Raw genomic sequence first — 16,620 nt, 5'->3', positions numbered from 1 at the left:
TGGCCTGCGGTTCCTGAGCGCCCCCTGTGGGAGCGCAGGGAGATTGCTACCCTGCTGCCTTCGCTAGAAGAGGGTTTCTGCTTTCCCGTGATCCTGCGCACGCCGCAGTATCGTGTGTAACTTACTTATATATATCGAGTATAACTATCGTGTATAACTTCCTGACTTAAGACATTCATGACCAGATGCGCAGTCCCCAACTTCGGAAACATGTCCCTGGGGAAATGTCCTCTGGGGACCCTCCCTTTTCTACTGGCCTCCAGGGCCCCAAACGATGCTGTATACAAACACCTATCTTCAGCTGCATAACCTCCACCCCCAGGGGTCTGAACTTAGACCAAGAGCAGAGGCACCAGGATAGAGCGGTGACCCACCCTTTCACTTCGCACGCTGGGCTCAGGGCTGGCTTGTACTCCAAACTTTATTTTTGCGTTTTATTAAATAAAAGGGGCAGAAGAGGGGGCCTGTAGTCTCCAAACTGTGGGGAACCACCAGCCCTAACCTCTCTCCACTCAAGGTGCATGGCGTGGTAGGCTGAGGTGTAAGCTGGGTGGGAGGGCAGCTGGGAGAGGTCAGAGGCTAGGACCTGTGACCCTCACCACTCCTGGAAGACTCAGTGGCTGGGGTGGGGCCTTTTGGTGCCAACTCCCGCTGGGCTTGAGGCTGAGCCCCGCGGCGCTGGGCTGTGACCATGTCCTCCCACCCCAGGAGAAAAGGCGAAGCGTCCATCTGCAAGAAGATGCCACCATGGATGGGGCACTTGTGGCGGCCCCTACTCGTGCACATCCCAGATCTCGGACAGCAAAGGCGGCAGCTTCTTGTCCTGGAGCCGCAATGCAAAGACTTGCTCCGAGTGTACAGAGCTGAGGGTGCGCAGGCTCACCAGCTTCATGAGCATGCGTGGGAAGCGGAGCTGGTCCTGCAAGGAGAGGAGGCAGGTAGGTGCTGATCCAGGGCCCCGCAACACCCAGCTAAATCTGGAAAGCTAGTCCCATAGTCAGGCTGACCTCGAACCCAACCCAGAGCTTGGGATATCTCTGCTGATCTCATTAGCAGCAAAACATGGCTGAGATAGGATCCAGGAAGAATGGCAGACCCTGACTTAGCATGCCCCAGTATGTACGACCTGAGCCCATCACCAACCCGCCCTGCTGGGGAGCGGCAGCTTCTCTACCTGGGGCCGCTTGATGCGGGTGTAGGAGAGGAGGGCCTCCACGTAGGGCTGCTGCAGGGCCTCCACGCGGCTGGGCTCTTGCACATTCGGCCGGTCCGCCGAGAAGATGTTGATGGCAATGAGCAGGGCGTACTCTGCATCGTCCAGGCCCAGCCGACGCATAGCCCGAGAAAACTCGAAGATGGGATTGATGAACTCCACCTGCAGGCCTGCAAGAGTGGCCCCAGACCAGCCTGAAACCCTGATCCTGGCCCCAGGGTACTCAGAACAGCCAGTGCCAGTCATTCCTGTCTCCCACCAGTGCGGACCCTGTGAGCACCTGTTACGTAGGAGCCATGCCACCAAGACGGCCCCTACGCCCTTCCCTCCCACACACCCTGGAAGGCCTCATCCTCTCAGGTCCCAGACCTGTCCTCACGGAAGCAGAGGGAAAGGGACTAGGCTAGGGCATACTGTGCACCCTTACGTGGCCCCCACTACTGAGTCTCAGATCTGCTAGGATTCATTCATGGATCAGTACTACGGTGTATCATACCTTGGAAAAGAGTGGCAGATTCACAACTCACCCCGCCCCTTTTCTGTAAAGGATAACAAATTCTAGGGTGTCCTGGCCTGCACACTGAGACACTAAGAATAAAGTAAAACCATCTGGGCAGGTTCCAGGCACACTAGGAGTTGTCACCCAGTCCCAAGCAAGGGACAGTGAATGCTAGACCCTGAGCTGCTCTGTGCTGATGGGTACAAATTCAGGGCAAGGCAGCCAGTGCCTGGGAGAAAGGATGGACCAAGCAAGGGGAAGACCGAGGTCGGGTCCCATCAGGGAGTATGGGAGCTGACGAACTGTCCCTGCACCCTGGCCTGCTGTGAGAACACACATGGCGGGAGGGGACAGCAGAGAGCCACCGGTCCTCCTAAGAATCCAAGCAGGGGTGACTGAGCCGGGAGCCAGGCAGTGCAAGGGCTGGGGAGGGAAGCCTGACATCCTTTCCAGTCCTGTCTCCCTGGGACTGAATGCCTGGGGCTCCGTGTGGTTCCTTCAAGTCTGGCTGCAGAACCTTTGCCCAGGCTGGATCATAAGGAGAACTCTGTCTCCCAACACCTGCCCTGCTAAGCTCCCACTGGAGGAATCCCAGGACTCTCTTGTGTAGAGGAGAGCTGGAGCCTACAGAATGAAGGCAGAACTAGGAGCAGATGCCTAACGATACAGAGAGGTGTCCACCGGGTCCTAGGGAGAAGTTACAGGACGCCCAGAGCCGAGTGCGCAAGGTCTCTGTTCACACTGGGTGCAGCAGGCTGTGGCACCCTGCCCCATGCTTGGGACGAGCATCTTATTCCCAGGCAGATGGCCAGGTGAGCTCCCCAAGACAGAGTCCCACGCGTCAGTGTGGGCCACTCAGGAGTGCGTGCTTCTCCCTGACCTCCTACCAGTGCCAAAGTGCCAGCAAAGCCTCCCACTAATCTGCCTTGACAAACATGGCCTGTTTGTCAAACAGGGCTCGACCTGGAGGTCCAATGGGGCAGCGACACCAGGACCTGAGCCAGGTCCCTCCACACACCTGCACGGTGGAAGTCATCCTTGCTGTAGGTAAAGTCCTTAAGGAACGTGATGCACTCTGTCTCGTGGTTGTAGCGTCTGGCTGTCTCCAGCAGCATGATCTGGAGGTGACAAGGTACAGGGCCCTTCAGCCACCCCTCTGCCAGGCCAGACGCTTCCTTCCTCCAACTCTGCTACGCACTGCCCCATCCAAGGACACTTGCCCCTCACTACTGTAAGGTACAGGCTAGAGTTTTGACCTTTACGATAGAACTTCGCATATAGCTGACACTCAATGCTTACCTCATTATCTTTGATTTGGCTCAAATATCCATTTCTTTGAAAAGTCTTTAGGACACATTCCTCTTTAACAGTTCATCAATGTCTTCCTTTTTTTCCATCTCAACCCTCTCCCCTTTTATCCCTGGCTGGCTCCCTTCGACACTCTAGCTGACCACACCCCACAAGGGTTAGGATCAGCTTGGACTACATTCAGCTCTGATCTCCGTCTGAGAGCCTGATTATTACCTCGATGGTGGACGCCTTCAGGAGGGCAATCTGGTCCTCCCGGCCCAGCTGCAAGAACCCTGGCACCTGCTTGGCAAAGTCCACAATCTCCTGGACTGAGATGATGGCCAGTTCCGTGAAGTGGGCAAAGCGCTGCTGACGAGCATCTCGGGACTGAGGGTCTGCACCCAAGGGCCAGGGCTGGCACACAGGAAACCAGGGTCACAAGAGGATTCAAATGGCCTCTGGGACCTCCCTAGCCCGGGTGGGCTCTGCCCACTGGGCTGTGCAGGGCAATACCGTGACTTTGGGCTGGTCGGAGAAAGACCGTTTGTTGCACTGCAGCTGCGCAGCAACCAACTGCTGGATCATCAGCTCTTGTGCCGCTGTCAGCTGGACGCCCTCTCCTTCCCCGGAGCCCTGGCCACTCGCTTCACAAGTGCCTGAAGAGGCTGCAGGCCGAGCTGAGCTATTGGATGCTAGCTCAGCTGGGGGTGGCTGCTGTTGCTGCTGCTGCTGCTGCTGCTGCTGCTTCTGAATCTTTTTCTTCCGAATCTGCTCTTCAGAAAGCACACCTGCACGAGAGCCAGCCTCTCAGCGGCGAGCCCCACCCTCACTTATTCCTGCCCTCCAGAATGACCCAGCCTCCAACCTCACTCCCCGCAGGCTGGCCCCTCTCTGACTGACTGACCCCTTCTCTCCTTTCCCTGTACTCACACTGCTCCCGCATGCCAGCCTCCTTGCACTTGCGGAGCCGGCAGAGCTGGCACTTGCGACGCATGAAGGCATCCATCTGGCAGGTTCCGCTGCCCCGACAGGCATAGCGCCCGGCCCCACCATGGACCACGCTGCGCCGGAAGAAGCCTTTGCAGCCTTCACAACTGAGCACATTGTAGTGGAAGCCTGAGGCTTTGTCCCCACACACGCGGCACAGCTCGTGGCCCAGCATCTTCGGGGCCGGACCCTTCTTCCGCTTGCGCTCGGGCTCATCTTCTGGCTCTAAGATGACTTGGGGTGAGCAGAGGCCATGAGAGAGAGTGACAAAGAGAGACAGCAGCCTGGGGACAGGCCATGGGAAGTCCCAAAGCGAGGGTGAGAGTACAGGGCTGCAACGCCAAGGCAAAGATCTGCAGGTCAGTGGCTCCCGAGAATGAGTCAGAGGCATCAAGGGGAAACAGGAGGAAAAGCCCACCAGAAGACAAGGTCCACCATCTCCCCACCCTTCCTTCACGCTGTCCCTGTCTCACCCACTATGTAGGCAGAGCTGGACCCTTCAGAGCCTGGAGGGGCATCAGTCTCCTGCCCCTCCTCCTTGATAGTGGGAGAAGTGGAGGAGGTACTGGCTTGAGGAGAACCAGTCCCTGAGGAGAAGGAAGAGGGAAGAGTGAGCTTCTCCAACACTGTGGAAGGGGCCCGGTAGGGAAGCCCGTCACTCACCAGGCACTGGAGTGTCCACAGATCTTGTGGGGGAAGACATGGTGTGTCACGAAGCAGCCTGCTGAACATAGAGGACCCAGCCAGTTACAGCTACAGCGCAAAGAAGGGTGCCTCTCCTTCTGACGCTCGACAACTCTTTTGAGACATGATCTCATGCAGTTCAGGCTGACCAAACTATGTGGCTAAACATCTTGAACCACCTCCCCAACCCTGGAACTCTCTATCCTGGGCTGTCTTGGGATACTCAGCACACCTGCCTAGGCCTCTCAAAGGCTGACATTACAGGGCTGTGCCACCACACCTCAGCGTTCTTACCCCGGCCCTAGTCCCTTACAAGCATCTCACCCATTTGAACAGTGCCCACCCACTTCTGCTGCACCCGGCCCACTGCTCCCTGCCCTTCTCTAGGAAGCAAAACTTCCCTTGACAGTTCCCATTGCTCTAACACTAAGAGAACCCAAAAACTCTCAAATTCCTCTTCTTTTGTGAGCACCCACTGCACTTATCGTCGGTGAGCCTAGCCCTCCCGTCAGGCCGCAACTCTAACCCTCCTAACACAGGCTCCTAACATTGCCCCACCCCAGTACAGACCCCAGACCCTGCCCATCAGGTCCCTCAGCCCTCCCTTCCCACCCTTGGACATGCACTCAAATTTCAACATTCCCCCCCTCATGATTCTCCCCCCCCCCGATAGATCCCGCCTATACCATTCCAGAAGCCAATCATAGACTCTCACTGTGCCACGCCCTCCATACCCCTGCCTCCAAGCCCCGCCCAACAATGATCCAGGCCCCGCCCCAAGGAGCAAGGACTTTCAATCACAGACCTTACACCATTCGTCCCGCCCATCCGTGCCCCGCCCCCGCCCACCAAGCATAGGTTTCCCCCTACGCTACACCACGCCCCGCGAACCACGCCCACCTCGTTCCAGGCCCCGCCCCTCTCCGAGCACCAGGGGGAGGCGGGGCTCATGACTGCACCAGCGGTCTTGAGGCGGTGGGGCGCGGGGGTCTCCTACTCCGTTGCCCTGGAAACGCTGCGGAAGCTGCGGAGGAGTGCGAGGAGGAGGCGCGCGCTGAGCGGGACGGGCGGCGACCCGCGCACCCGGCCCAGCCCCACCCGCTCCGCTGCCCGGCCCACTTGCCTCTGTGTCCGCGCCGGCGGTCGCGCCTCCACAGCACTTCACAAGTAACTTCAGAAGCCTGGGAGTAGCTCGGAGCAACCGCGCTGGCTGAGCGAAAAGCAAAAGAAACTTCGCCACTTCTTCCGGCAACCCCGCCGCGCGTCACTTCCGGATGTGGGCGGGCCGGGAGGGGTGATGGACTTCCGGTCTGCCTAGGCGCCAACGAATGAGCGACCTGAGCCGGAAGTAGCACACTTACCGGAAGTTTATTGCTTCTGTTGGTTCCCCTGTGGGCCACTCAAAAAAAAAAGTTCCGGAAAGTTCTTTTGTATATTTTCACCCATGACTAACAAAGCATGTTTTCCCCTTTTTGAATTGTTTGAAGTTCTCTACTTTTGTAGCAGTGTTTCACCATTGTCTTTTTAAATTTAATTTTATTTTAGTTTTGATATTTGAGACAGGCTCTCATGCTAAGGGTGGCCTTGAACTTCTGATCCTCCTGCGTCCACCTCCGGGTTGTAGTGATAACAAATCCACTTCAGTCCTGTATATTGGTTCTCAATAAGTTAAATTTGGGGATGGCAAGATGATTCAGCAGGTAAAGGTGCTTGCCACTATACTTGAGGACCTGGGTTCAATTCCCAGATCTCACATGATGGAAAGAGAGAACCGACTTCCAAAGTTGCCTTCCGACCCCCACAGGTGCACCTCGCCACACGTGCTCACACAAACATACACAATACAAAAATAAATGTCATTAAAAGAAGTTCAATTACAGCCGTGAACCCAAAACTAAAACCCATGTTCCTCCCCTAGGCCCTCTTGAGACCGGGAAAGGAGGACTGCACCTCCCCAAAATAAATGACCCAACAACCACTTTTATACCAGCGTGTGCATCAGTGTGTGTTCCATACTCTTCCGCAACCTGTTTTGTCCTTAGCATCGTGGCGAGTCATTGCGTGTGTGCGGAGGATGACTTCAGGGTGCACATACTGAGAAACCAGCAGATCTAGTGGCTGAAGAGAACTGACTTCCCCATACTGATGGTGGCTCCATGATGACAGGGCGAGACAAAGGAAGGCCTACGTTGGGTGTTGGCCCTGGCCAGGCCAGGCTGTGGGCTGGCCTACCATTATCTAAGATCTGGTTTTGCCAGCTCCTGCTGGGGTCTTTGATACTTGAGTGGCAGATGTGTTTTATTTTGCATCAGGGTCTTGCTATGCAGCCCAGGCAGCCTTCCAACTCTCTCTTGCCTCAGTGTCCTGAGTGCTAAGATTACAGATATTCATCGCCGCACCTGGCCTTGGAGAGAGTTTTGATCCTAAGCATTACATGGCTTGTCTGCCAAACTTGCTGATCCTGGATTTTTTTTTTTTTAATGTATATGTATGTGTTTTCGTGCGCATATTTTTAAAGATAATTTAATTATCTTATATGCTGAGATATAGTGTCTGTATGTAGTAGTTCCATGTACCACCTGTGTGCCTTGTGCCCACGGAGACCAGAAGAAGGCATCAGACTGTTGTGTGTACGGGTGCTGTTAATCAGACCCTGGGTCCTCTATAGGAACAGCCAGCTGGTGCCCTTAGCCCCTGAGACAGCTCTCCACACCCTGTCCTGGGATTTCATATGCACTGGGAAAGAGAAACAACAAGAGACAACAGAGGAGAGGAACAAAAACAAAGTCAGCCAAGACGAGGAGAAGGGTTTTCAAGGGCCCATCAAGACGGCCTGGCTTTGTTATCTTCATCTCTTTATGGACCAGGTTCTGACCACATCCAATGCACATCCAATACACCCTTGATATTTTGCTAATGGCTTTGTTGAGACTTAACCTGCTGGACCATTGACCCATTTTGAATTTCACCAAGAATGCAACTTTTTAAAGAGTTTTCAAAACATTTTGCAACCTTCACTAACTGGACTTTGGAACATGTTTTTCACCCTCACAAAACACTCCTGTGTCCATTAGCAGTTGTACTCAGTTCTCCCAACCCACAGCTGTCCCTAGGCGACACTTTCTACTTTTTGTCTCTGGGATTTGCCCATTCTGGTAAATGAACCCTGAAACTTCTTATTCTCTGTGAATGGCTTTTGTTGTAATATTTTCAAGGTTCATCTATGTTGCTTTATGTGTTATGTATCAGTATTTTCTACTCTTTGTGGTTGGATGGATCTATCACATGTCATTATTTACCAATGGGCCAATATTTGGGTTTTGTTCTTGTTTGTTTGTTTTGTTTTGAGACAGGATTTCTTTTTTTATTTATTTATTATGTATTCAGAGTTCTTTCTGCATGTACACCTGCATGACAGAAGAGGGCACCAGACATCATTATGGACGGTTGTGAACCACCATGTGGTTGCTGGGAATTGAACTCAGGACCTTTGGAAGAGCAGTCAGTGCTCTTAACTTCTGAGCCATCTCTCCAGCCCCCAGGATTTCTTATGTAGCCCTGGCTGTGCTGAAATTCACTCTGTGGACCAGGTCAGTCTCACACTCACAGAGATCCTCCTGCCTCTGCCTCCTGAGTGCTGAGATTAAAGGTGTGTGGATTGGCCATTTGGGTAATTTCTTTTGAAAGCTACAATACAGCAGTGAACACTGGTACACAAGGGTTGTTTGTTTTATTTTGTGCTGAGACAGGGTCTCAAAGTCCAAACTTGGAGAGATGGCTGAACAGTTAAGATCATTGACTGCGTTTGCAGAAGACCTGACTTCAATTCCCAGCACCCACATGGCAGCTCACAACCATCCGTAACTACGTCCTGGGAGATCCAATGCCCTCTTCCGATCTCCGAAGGCAGCAGGCGCATGTGCAGTGCACTTACACACATGCAGGGAGGGTACCCACACATGTGAAAAAATAATATTTTCAAAAGCCTAAGGCAGCTCTGAAGGCATGATCCTCCTTTCTTTGCCTCTTTGGTGTTGAGATTAAAGGTGTGCACCACAATGCCCAGAATTTTTTGGGTTGGCATCTTGCTATATTGCATAAACTGGCCCTGATCTAGGAGATGGGTGATTTCTGCCTCACCCTCCTGAATAGTAGGACAACAGGTGCGTGCTGTCGCTCTGATTTCCCCACACCAATCGACACATGCTATTATCCTTTTCACCTTAACCTTGCACTGGATTCAAAGTCAGACTTCACTGCAGTTTTAATTTGTTCTTCCTGGCAATATGTGTGTCAAAGGGCAAACAAGAATCCAAATAGTTTTAAGTAAAGTGTGATGGCACAATCTACCATCCCAAAACGCTGGTGGTAGAAGCAGAAAGATCAGGAATTCATCTATAATGTGAATTGTAGGCCAGCCTGGGCTACATGAGACTCCATATGAAGAAAACAATAGTGACAATAGATACGGGTGCCTCTCTCTCTCTCTCTCTCTCTCTCTCTCTCTCTGTGTTTTATACAGCCCAAGTGCAGGAAGGATTGGTGTGCAATTGGTCTTACTTTTTATTCTAGAACTGACAAAACCTCATTCCCTAGAATAGCAAGTGTCCCCGGGAGGTGAGCAGAGGAAGCTGCTTTTCTACAGAGGAAGCGCAAAAGAAGCAGAAAGAAAATCACACACAGAAAAGCAGCTTGGGACCAACTCCAGTTCCGTGTTGTAAAGGGCTGGCAAGGTTGCTCGGACAGCGGGGGCACAATGCTGAAAAACTAAGCCTTCTCTCTGAGCCCCAGAGGGCGACAAGGGAGAACTGGCCACCATGCACTGTCCTCTGACCTCCACGCACATGCTGAGACGTATGGATGCTGTCTGTACGTATGTGCGCATGCATAACTAATACATAAAAATGGGAAAAATAAACAACCCAGCAAAGTCATCAAGAGGACATAAGGTAAGTTGGAGCAGAGATTACAGCCGTTTCGGAGTCACCTGAAGTGGGTTCTGAGATCAGAACTCCAGCTCTGTGATAAGAGCAAACCATAAACATGCAGCAGATGTGACATTTGAAATTATCTGTACACAGTCGTGAGGCTGAAAGTCCAGCAAGTGGCACCATCTGTTCCTAGCTATGTCATAATAAAATGTTCCTCCCCAGCTTATCGTGTCCTGTAGGCTGGGGCAGAGGCAACATTGTTTGTTTAGCAGGCAGGAGGCTCTGTAGACCAACCTCAGCACCAAAATGTAAAACCCACCAAACTTCTGAGGGAATGACCTATGGCCCGTGTGGGGAAAGAAAGTTCCTGCAGGCAGGGGGAGCCTGGACAACGGTGCTGAGGCAACGATGATTCCAGTGCCTTCAAACACGAGTTAAGGCTAGGGCGGGTTGAGGCTTTGAGGAAGAGAGCATGCAACAAGATCAGAGAAGGCAAACTCGGACATCCTAGCTATTCATTGAGGCTGAGGCAGGAGGATCACCAGTTCAAGGCCTGCCAATTTTACAGAATAAGCTCAAGTGAGGCTGGGCAATTCAATAAAAAGTTAAAAGAAGGCTTCGGCTATAACTCAGGGGAAGAGCCCCTGCCTAGAATCTCCCAGTGAGGGGCTGGGGTGTGGCTCATTGGGAGAACCCCTATCTGGAATGCCCTTGTTTCTGGGTTCCATCCGAGTCCCCCAAAGCCCAGCTGTATGAGGAAGAGCTTGGTAGCTTTTGGTCATCCCAGGTAGTTTGGACGACACTGTCAGAGAGGAAGGAACTCCCATCTCTGAGCTTGGGTAGGGCCGAAAGCAGGAACGCTGCAGAGGCTGGTGGCTTGTCTCCCAGCTGCTGAAGCCCAAGACGCTGCAGAAAAGGCCACCTTGGGACCTCGTTTAGAAACACAGGTCCACGCTGCCACCGTGTGGCCATAACTTGCTTTGCAGCCAACACTTCACAAAGTTCTCTGATGGAAAGTGAGGCGAGGGTCCCAGAATGAGGATGACAGGGGTGAGTGGTCAGGGTTGTTGAATGAAAACATGAGGCTGTGACGGCCCCCAGGTACGGCTGAGGAGAAGGTTTATCGTAGATATGAGGGAGAGAACTGCCAGAGGCATCTGGAAGGGTCCAGACTGAACCAGGTTCCAGCAGCCAGAACCAGTCTATGGGGGTCAGGGAGAGCAAGAGGAAGGAAGGGAGAGAGAGGACCAAGAGACCAAGATACCGAGTATCAAAATGGCTGAGAAAGTGTAGGAAGCTCAGGGAGGCTCAGGAACTGGAAAGGTTCAGGGTAGAAAAAGTCCCCAGAATCAATAAATGTTCTACAATATTTGGTGCCCCACAATGGGTGCCCACGATTGTAGTAAATGTATTGATTTGATGTGGCTAGCTCCCAAATGCTTGGGACAGAAGCCATTTATTCAAGGTTTATTGAAGCACAGAAGCTGGGCAGGTATTGTTTATACTGATTTTCTTAGCTAGTCTGGCCACTTCCCAGCCACACGCCCCAAGTTACTTGCCAATATTCCTCCTGTCTAGGCTGCTCCATCAGGCCTAGTCCTTTCTCTACAGCTTCCTCTCCTCCTTACCCCCAGTCTCGTGGTCCCTGCCTGAGACCCCAAGCCCAGGAACCTAAGCCCCGCCTGCCTCTCTTCTGCCCAGTTACAGGCTGTCCAGCCTTTCTTTATGAAACTATCAGAGATGATTGGGGAGCAAAGTTTGCACACCATTGTTCAGTGTGCATGAGAATGCACTAGTCTGGACGGCAACCAGATCTTGGGGCCCAGAATTTAACATCTGAATTACACACAGCACCAGACCAACCCCTTAACAGTCACATCCCGTTTACCGTACAGTCCCAACTCACTTTCTGCCGGTTTTTGTAGCCCCAGGGACAGAGCAGGACGGCACCGCCACCGCTGTCTTGCTTTCCCTCCACACAAAAGCCCAACCTTGTTCACCTGCTGGCACATGGAGGCGGCATCCACCTCAGGTGCCGTTTCTTGAAGCCTCTGTGCAGCGTTGAGGTCATTAAGAAATCTCATCTCACAAAGGACCGTCCCTGAGGCCCCCCCGGACTTCCGAACAGCTTCACTGAAGGTCGTTCACTCCAACCGCACATCCCTGTAGCCCTGAGTGTCAACCTGCAACAGGCCAACGCCAATGAAATGCACTCAGCTGCACCCCCTCCCCCCATCTCTGTGGGGCAACATCTGTGTTTCGTCATTTTCTGTGTAGCTTGCAGCTCCTGATGGATTACCTTCCCGCCATCAAGATGTTCTTCCCCATGGCGCTCTGAACCAGAGATCTAGAGGGCTGGGGCCAACTCCCTGCCTTGCCCCGCCCCCCCAAAAAAAATAAAAACCTAGCACATGCTCAGGTATCTGTCCTTGAAGACCTGAGTCCACCTAGGCTTTTGGTAAAGCTTTTCTTTTATTTATTTTGCTGTTGTTTTATGCTGGCTATCATTAAGTGGCTCTGGTGGTCGTGGACTTCACGCTGTAGACCAGGCTAGCCTTCCAGCAGCCTACCCTTGCCTCTGGAGTGCTGGATTTAAAGGCCTGCACCGCCATGCCAGGCTTGATGCAGCTTTTCTAAGGGAAACAAAATTTAATGTTCAGTGTCTCCCTCTTCCCTTCCCAGTCCCAGTGTGGCGGTAAAGTTGTTTTCAGTTTAAATTACTGTGCTTAAGAGATCTATAAAACAAAGAGAATGCCTCTAACCTATAAACCCTACTTGCCCAAGGACAGATGACTTACTGGGATGCTGAGAATCCCAGAATGCTGGGAATGTTTACATTCCAAGATACATCAACAACAAGCTCAGTGTTTTTACTTCTGAAAGCAAGTATGATTGCCCCAGTTTCACAGGATGTGCTGAGTTACACATAGGCAGGAAGTACTCAGGATGTATGCTTGCTCCTGAACGGATGAAGGTGGGAAGTAGGTGGCATTGTAGGTTTTCCTTTATAAGCCCCTGGCTAACATAATTAGGAGCTATACTCTGGGAATTCTGGGTTTGGACCTGGCCAGTGTCCGTGACCTGCCCAGTATTTAATAAAGCTTGCTTCAAATTTGGCTCAAATATTGTAGTTGGGGCCTTATTCTCGCCCAGTGGGATTTACATGTCTTCCTTCCCTTCCTTTGCTCCCTGTCTCTCTTCTCACTCTATTTTTTTGTGGTTCTGAGGAAGGAGTCTAGGCTCTTGTGACCCTTAGGCAAGCCCTCCACTGGTGGATTCCAGGGAGCACGCGGCCGATACTTTCATTCTTTAGTTATTTTTAATATTTGTTTAATTTTATGTGCGTGAGTGTTCCCTTGCGTGTATGTATGTACATTGTGTGTCTGCTGCCCTTGGAGGCCAGAAAAGGGAACTGGAACCCCCGGATCTAGAGTTAAGAGAAGGCTGTGAGCTGCCTTGGTGCTGAGAAATGACCCCAGTTCTATCACGCCCAAAACAAACCCCATTTCCCCAAATTCTGGTAGTTAGACACAAGCCAGAATCCCTCAAGAAGGTGTAAAGCCAGTTCCCCTCTACAGTTGTTACACATCTCAGTGTCTGTGCTGGCACCCTGACTCTCCTCGGCTCCTCCCCCTCCCCCAACTTCCTCTGGCTCAGGAGCTCCCCTCCCCATAGCTGCTTTCTCCTCATAACCCAGCTATTTCCGACACGGGCTTTCTCGATCCTCACCCTTGATTATAGACACGAGTTTTTATACTGCATTTTATTTTGTTGTGGTTTCCTATACCTCTTCCTCTATTCTCCACCCCAATCCCTTCCAACACCCCAACACCAGGTAAGAAGAGAAAGAAAGTTAATAGGGAAAGGGGCTACTTCCTGCTGGTTAGGGTTGTCGGTTCCTTGTTGAAAGTCCGATCTTCCTTTCAGGAGATCTCCAGCTTCTTCTCATCACACTGCATCAAGAGCAGCCAGGAGCAGTGGGGGGGGGGGGGCGGGGGGACGAGAGGGGGAGCAGCAGCAGCATTCTTCTTTCTCTGAACCCCTTTCTCTCTCTGGGCTCTGGCATTATTCCCTCCCCCGAGTCCTCAGAATTAAACTATCTTTAGCTGGCAAAGGGCCCCTCTCAGAGCCCACACGAAGCCGGCTTCTATGGATAATCTGAATAAGGCCCATGTCCCATATCTGTAATTAATACAAAAGCCTGTTTACATAACTGAGTTTTTAAAGACGCCAAAACTTCCGCTGCACTTGATCTTCGTATTTGCCTTCATCGTCTCTGTTATCATCCCCCACAACACCCCTGCTCTGCTCCTGCTTCTCTCCTGGCCAGGCCCTGTCTGCTGACAACATTTAGTGTATTTTTCTCTCTCTGCTCTGGACTCTTCCAAGATGCTTCTGCCTGTTTTCTATCATATCTACAATAAAAACTTTCTGCTTAGCTGGGCCAGGTGGCGCATGCCTGTAATGCCAGCACTCGAAATGGCAGATCTCTGTGAGTGTGAGGCCAGCCTGGTCTACATAGTGAGCCTAGGACATCCAGGGCTACACAGAGAAACCCTGTATCAAAGAACCAAAAAAGAAACAAAACAAAACTTTCTGCTTAACCATACCTTGGAGTGGTCATGTTGTCAGTCTACACTGGAAGAACAGTATATACTCTTAACTGCTGAGTCATCTTTCCAGGCACTTTTTTAATCCTTTAAATTTGATTTTTCTTGTTTTCTGAAACAGGGTCTCACTATGTAGCCCCGGCTGTCTTGGAACTTGATGTGTACACCAGGCTGGCCTTGAACTCCTAGGAATCTACCTAGTTCTACTTCCAAAATGCTGGGATTAGAGGCAAGCATCAGACACTTAGCTCTTCTCAACGGTAGCTTTTAATTTTGAGACTAGATCTGAGTTGCCCCTGCTAGCCTTGAACTCACTCTTTAGCCGAGGCTAACCTGGAACTTGCCATCTTCCGGCCTTAGCCTTTCAAGTAGCTGGGATGACAGGACTGTGCCCCTAAACGTGATTCCCTCCTTTTCTTATTCCTCCCTTTTCTCTCATCCTCCTTCCTCTTTGTCACCCTTTTTGCTTTTTCTTTTTTTTTTTGTCTTTTTCTCTCTTTTCTCACACAAAGGCCTTGAACTCATGATTCTACTCTCTCAGCCTTTCAATTCGTGGCATTACAAGCATTTGCCTCCACATTTAATTTTTATTTAACTTTTTATTCTTTGTGAATTTCACATCATGCGCCCCAATCCCACTAATCTCCCTGCCCCTTCCTACCTGTCCTCCACCCTTGCAACCTCTCCCTACCACACACACAATCTCATTGCAGAAGCTATAATGTGTCACAGTTATGTGCTTCAGTATACCCTGTGGCCCACACTTGAGAATTTACATGCCAATGTTCATTGCACTGAGTCATTGGTCTGGTTTGAGGCCTCGGGCTTCTGCTGCACCATCAGTGCTGGGTCCTCCCTGGAATTCCTCTAGGATGCCCTGTTGTTGCCCTGTGTCATGGAGATTCTGAAGCTTTGGATCTGCAGGGCTGGTCCTTTCCCGTGCTCCTGCAGTTCATAGATGGGGTAGCTATTGGGGTGGGCCAACCCAAAGCCCTGGATCTGGGCCTGGGTGGTAGCTGAGCTGGTTGGCCCACCAGCTCTTTTACATCCATGCCACCAGGCCAAGCTTTCCAGGACTGCCCTGGGCAGCTCACCCAACGCTGCAGCCAACAAGGAGCAGAGGCAGCTCTCTTGCGCTCCTGCCCTCGGGGCCCAGCTTTCCATTTGCCCTCACCAGCACGGCCAGCTCTATCTTGTTGCCCAGGCCAGGTGCAGGGCCTGCTCTCTGCAGTGCTGCAGCCAGGGAGGGGCAGGGACAGCTCTCCCATTCTTGTGACCTCAGGGCCGGCTCTGCCATCTGCCACAGGTGGCGAGGGGCTGAGTGGCTAAGGGGGTGGGGGTCCAATTTTCTTTTGAGACAGGTTCTCATTTAGCACAGGCTGACATCCAGCTTAGCCAGAGATGACCTTGACCTCCTGATCCTCTCGCCTTTGCCTCCCAGTTGTTGGGATTACAGGGGTGTACTTCTGTGACAGGCAGCTCTCCTGTGCATGTGCATACAGAGGCCATAGGTCTGTGTCAGGGTCTCCCTCTATCACTCTCCACCTTGGTTGTTGAGTCAGGGTCCCTCACTCAGCCTGGAGCTCACTGATTGGCTAGACTGTATGGCAAACAAGCCCCCTGGGATAGCTCTGTCTTCTGCAGTGCTGGAATTGCCATATATAGTTCTGCAGCTCAGGCCAGCTTTTATGTGAGCGTGGGAAATGGAACCCAAGCCCTCACACTTAGGCTGCAAGTGCTTTCCCCACTAAGCCACCTCCCTGGCCCTGCTGGATGCCTTTTCAGTCCGCAGATACTCTAGACCTGTGGTTCTCAGCCTTCCTAACGTTGAGACCCTTTAATGCAGTTCCTTGTGTTGTGGTGACCCCCAACCATAAAATTATTTCATTGCTACTTGTTTCAGAAGAAAAAGGCGGCTGTGGCGATGGCTCAGCAGGCAAAGGCACTTGCCGCCAAGCCTGCTGGCCTGTTTGATTCCTGAGGCTCTCCTGACAGAAGGAGAACTGACTCCAGCAAGGTGTCCTTTGACCTTCGAGTTCATGCTGGGGTTTGTGGACACACACATAGGTTAATCAATCAATTAAAGTGTATAAAGAGGAAGAAGCGCCTAGTCTCTAACAGAGAAAGAACAGAAAGGGTGGGCATCCTGAGAGTCCAGCTGAGACACCCACACAGGACAGCATGTCTCTATTGTACCTGAGTGTCCCTTCCCAGCCCCCTCTCAAATCTTTCCTGTCCCTCACTCTTGCCCAAGGGGAAAAAAAAATGTGGTTAATGAGTCTCAGAAAAGTGAACTGAAAGTCTTAAAAGTAAAAGCCATAGAGGTGGCAGGAAGGGGGTGGGGGTTGGGTCTGCCCTCGCCTCTCTTCCACAGGTGCAAGCCAAGCAGCCAGTGAACCTCAGCAC

At 51.9% G+C, this 16,620-nt stretch overlaps 1 protein-coding gene across 5 annotated transcripts; it reads right to left on the bottom strand.

The window, feature by feature from the left end:
• Window positions 1-403: 403 nt before the first annotated feature.
• On the bottom strand, window positions 404-5,703 carry Nr1h2 (nuclear receptor subfamily 1 group H member 2). Of its 5 annotated transcripts, none has more exons than XM_021634016.2 (9): window positions 5,574-5,703; window positions 4,653-4,713; window positions 4,463-4,576; window positions 3,933-4,223; window positions 3,516-3,790; window positions 3,237-3,416; window positions 2,731-2,830; window positions 1,175-1,383; window positions 404-919 (listed from the first exon to the last, which is right to left on the bottom strand). In XM_021634016.2, the coding sequence occupies exons 2-9, from the start codon at window positions 4,690-4,692 to the stop codon at window positions 773-775; spliced, it is 1,356 nt and encodes a 451-aa protein (XP_021489691.1). In that variant the 5' UTR covers window positions 4,693-4,713; window positions 5,574-5,703; the 3' UTR covers window positions 404-772. The 5 variants fall into 5 exon arrangements, with proteins under 5 accessions (XP_021489691.1, XP_021489692.1, XP_060235857.1 ...); XM_021634017.2 differs by having other exon boundaries at window positions 4,653-4,710; XM_060379874.1 differs by having other exon boundaries at window positions 3,933-4,214; window positions 4,653-4,710; window positions 5,574-5,696.
• Between the last annotated feature and the right edge of the window lie 10,917 nt (window positions 5,704-16,620).

Source organism: Meriones unguiculatus, chromosome 1 (assembly GCF_030254825.1).
Source record: "Meriones unguiculatus strain TT.TT164.6M chromosome 1, Bangor_MerUng_6.1, whole genome shotgun sequence".
Lineage (NCBI taxonomy): Eukaryota > Metazoa > Chordata > Mammalia > Rodentia > Muridae > Meriones > Meriones unguiculatus.
The sequence above is the reverse complement of the archived record's forward strand: the minus strand, read 5'-3'. Positions and strand labels throughout refer to the sequence as shown.

Excerpts from the sequence above, each read along its gene's own strand:
- Nr1h2 (XM_060379864.1), bottom strand. The coding sequence starts at position 4,380 with ATGCCTCTGACTCATTCTCGGGAGCCACTGACCTGCAGATCTTTGCCT. Across the intron at positions 3,791-3,932 it reads GGCTGGCATGCGGGAGCAGT|GTGTGCTTTCTGAAGAGCAG; the intron begins GTGAGTACAGGG and ends GCTCTCGTGCAG. Across the intron at positions 1,384-2,730 it reads GGATGACTTCCACCGTGCAG|GCCTGCAGGTGGAGTTCATC; the intron begins GTGTGTGGAGGG and ends CCACTCTTGCAG.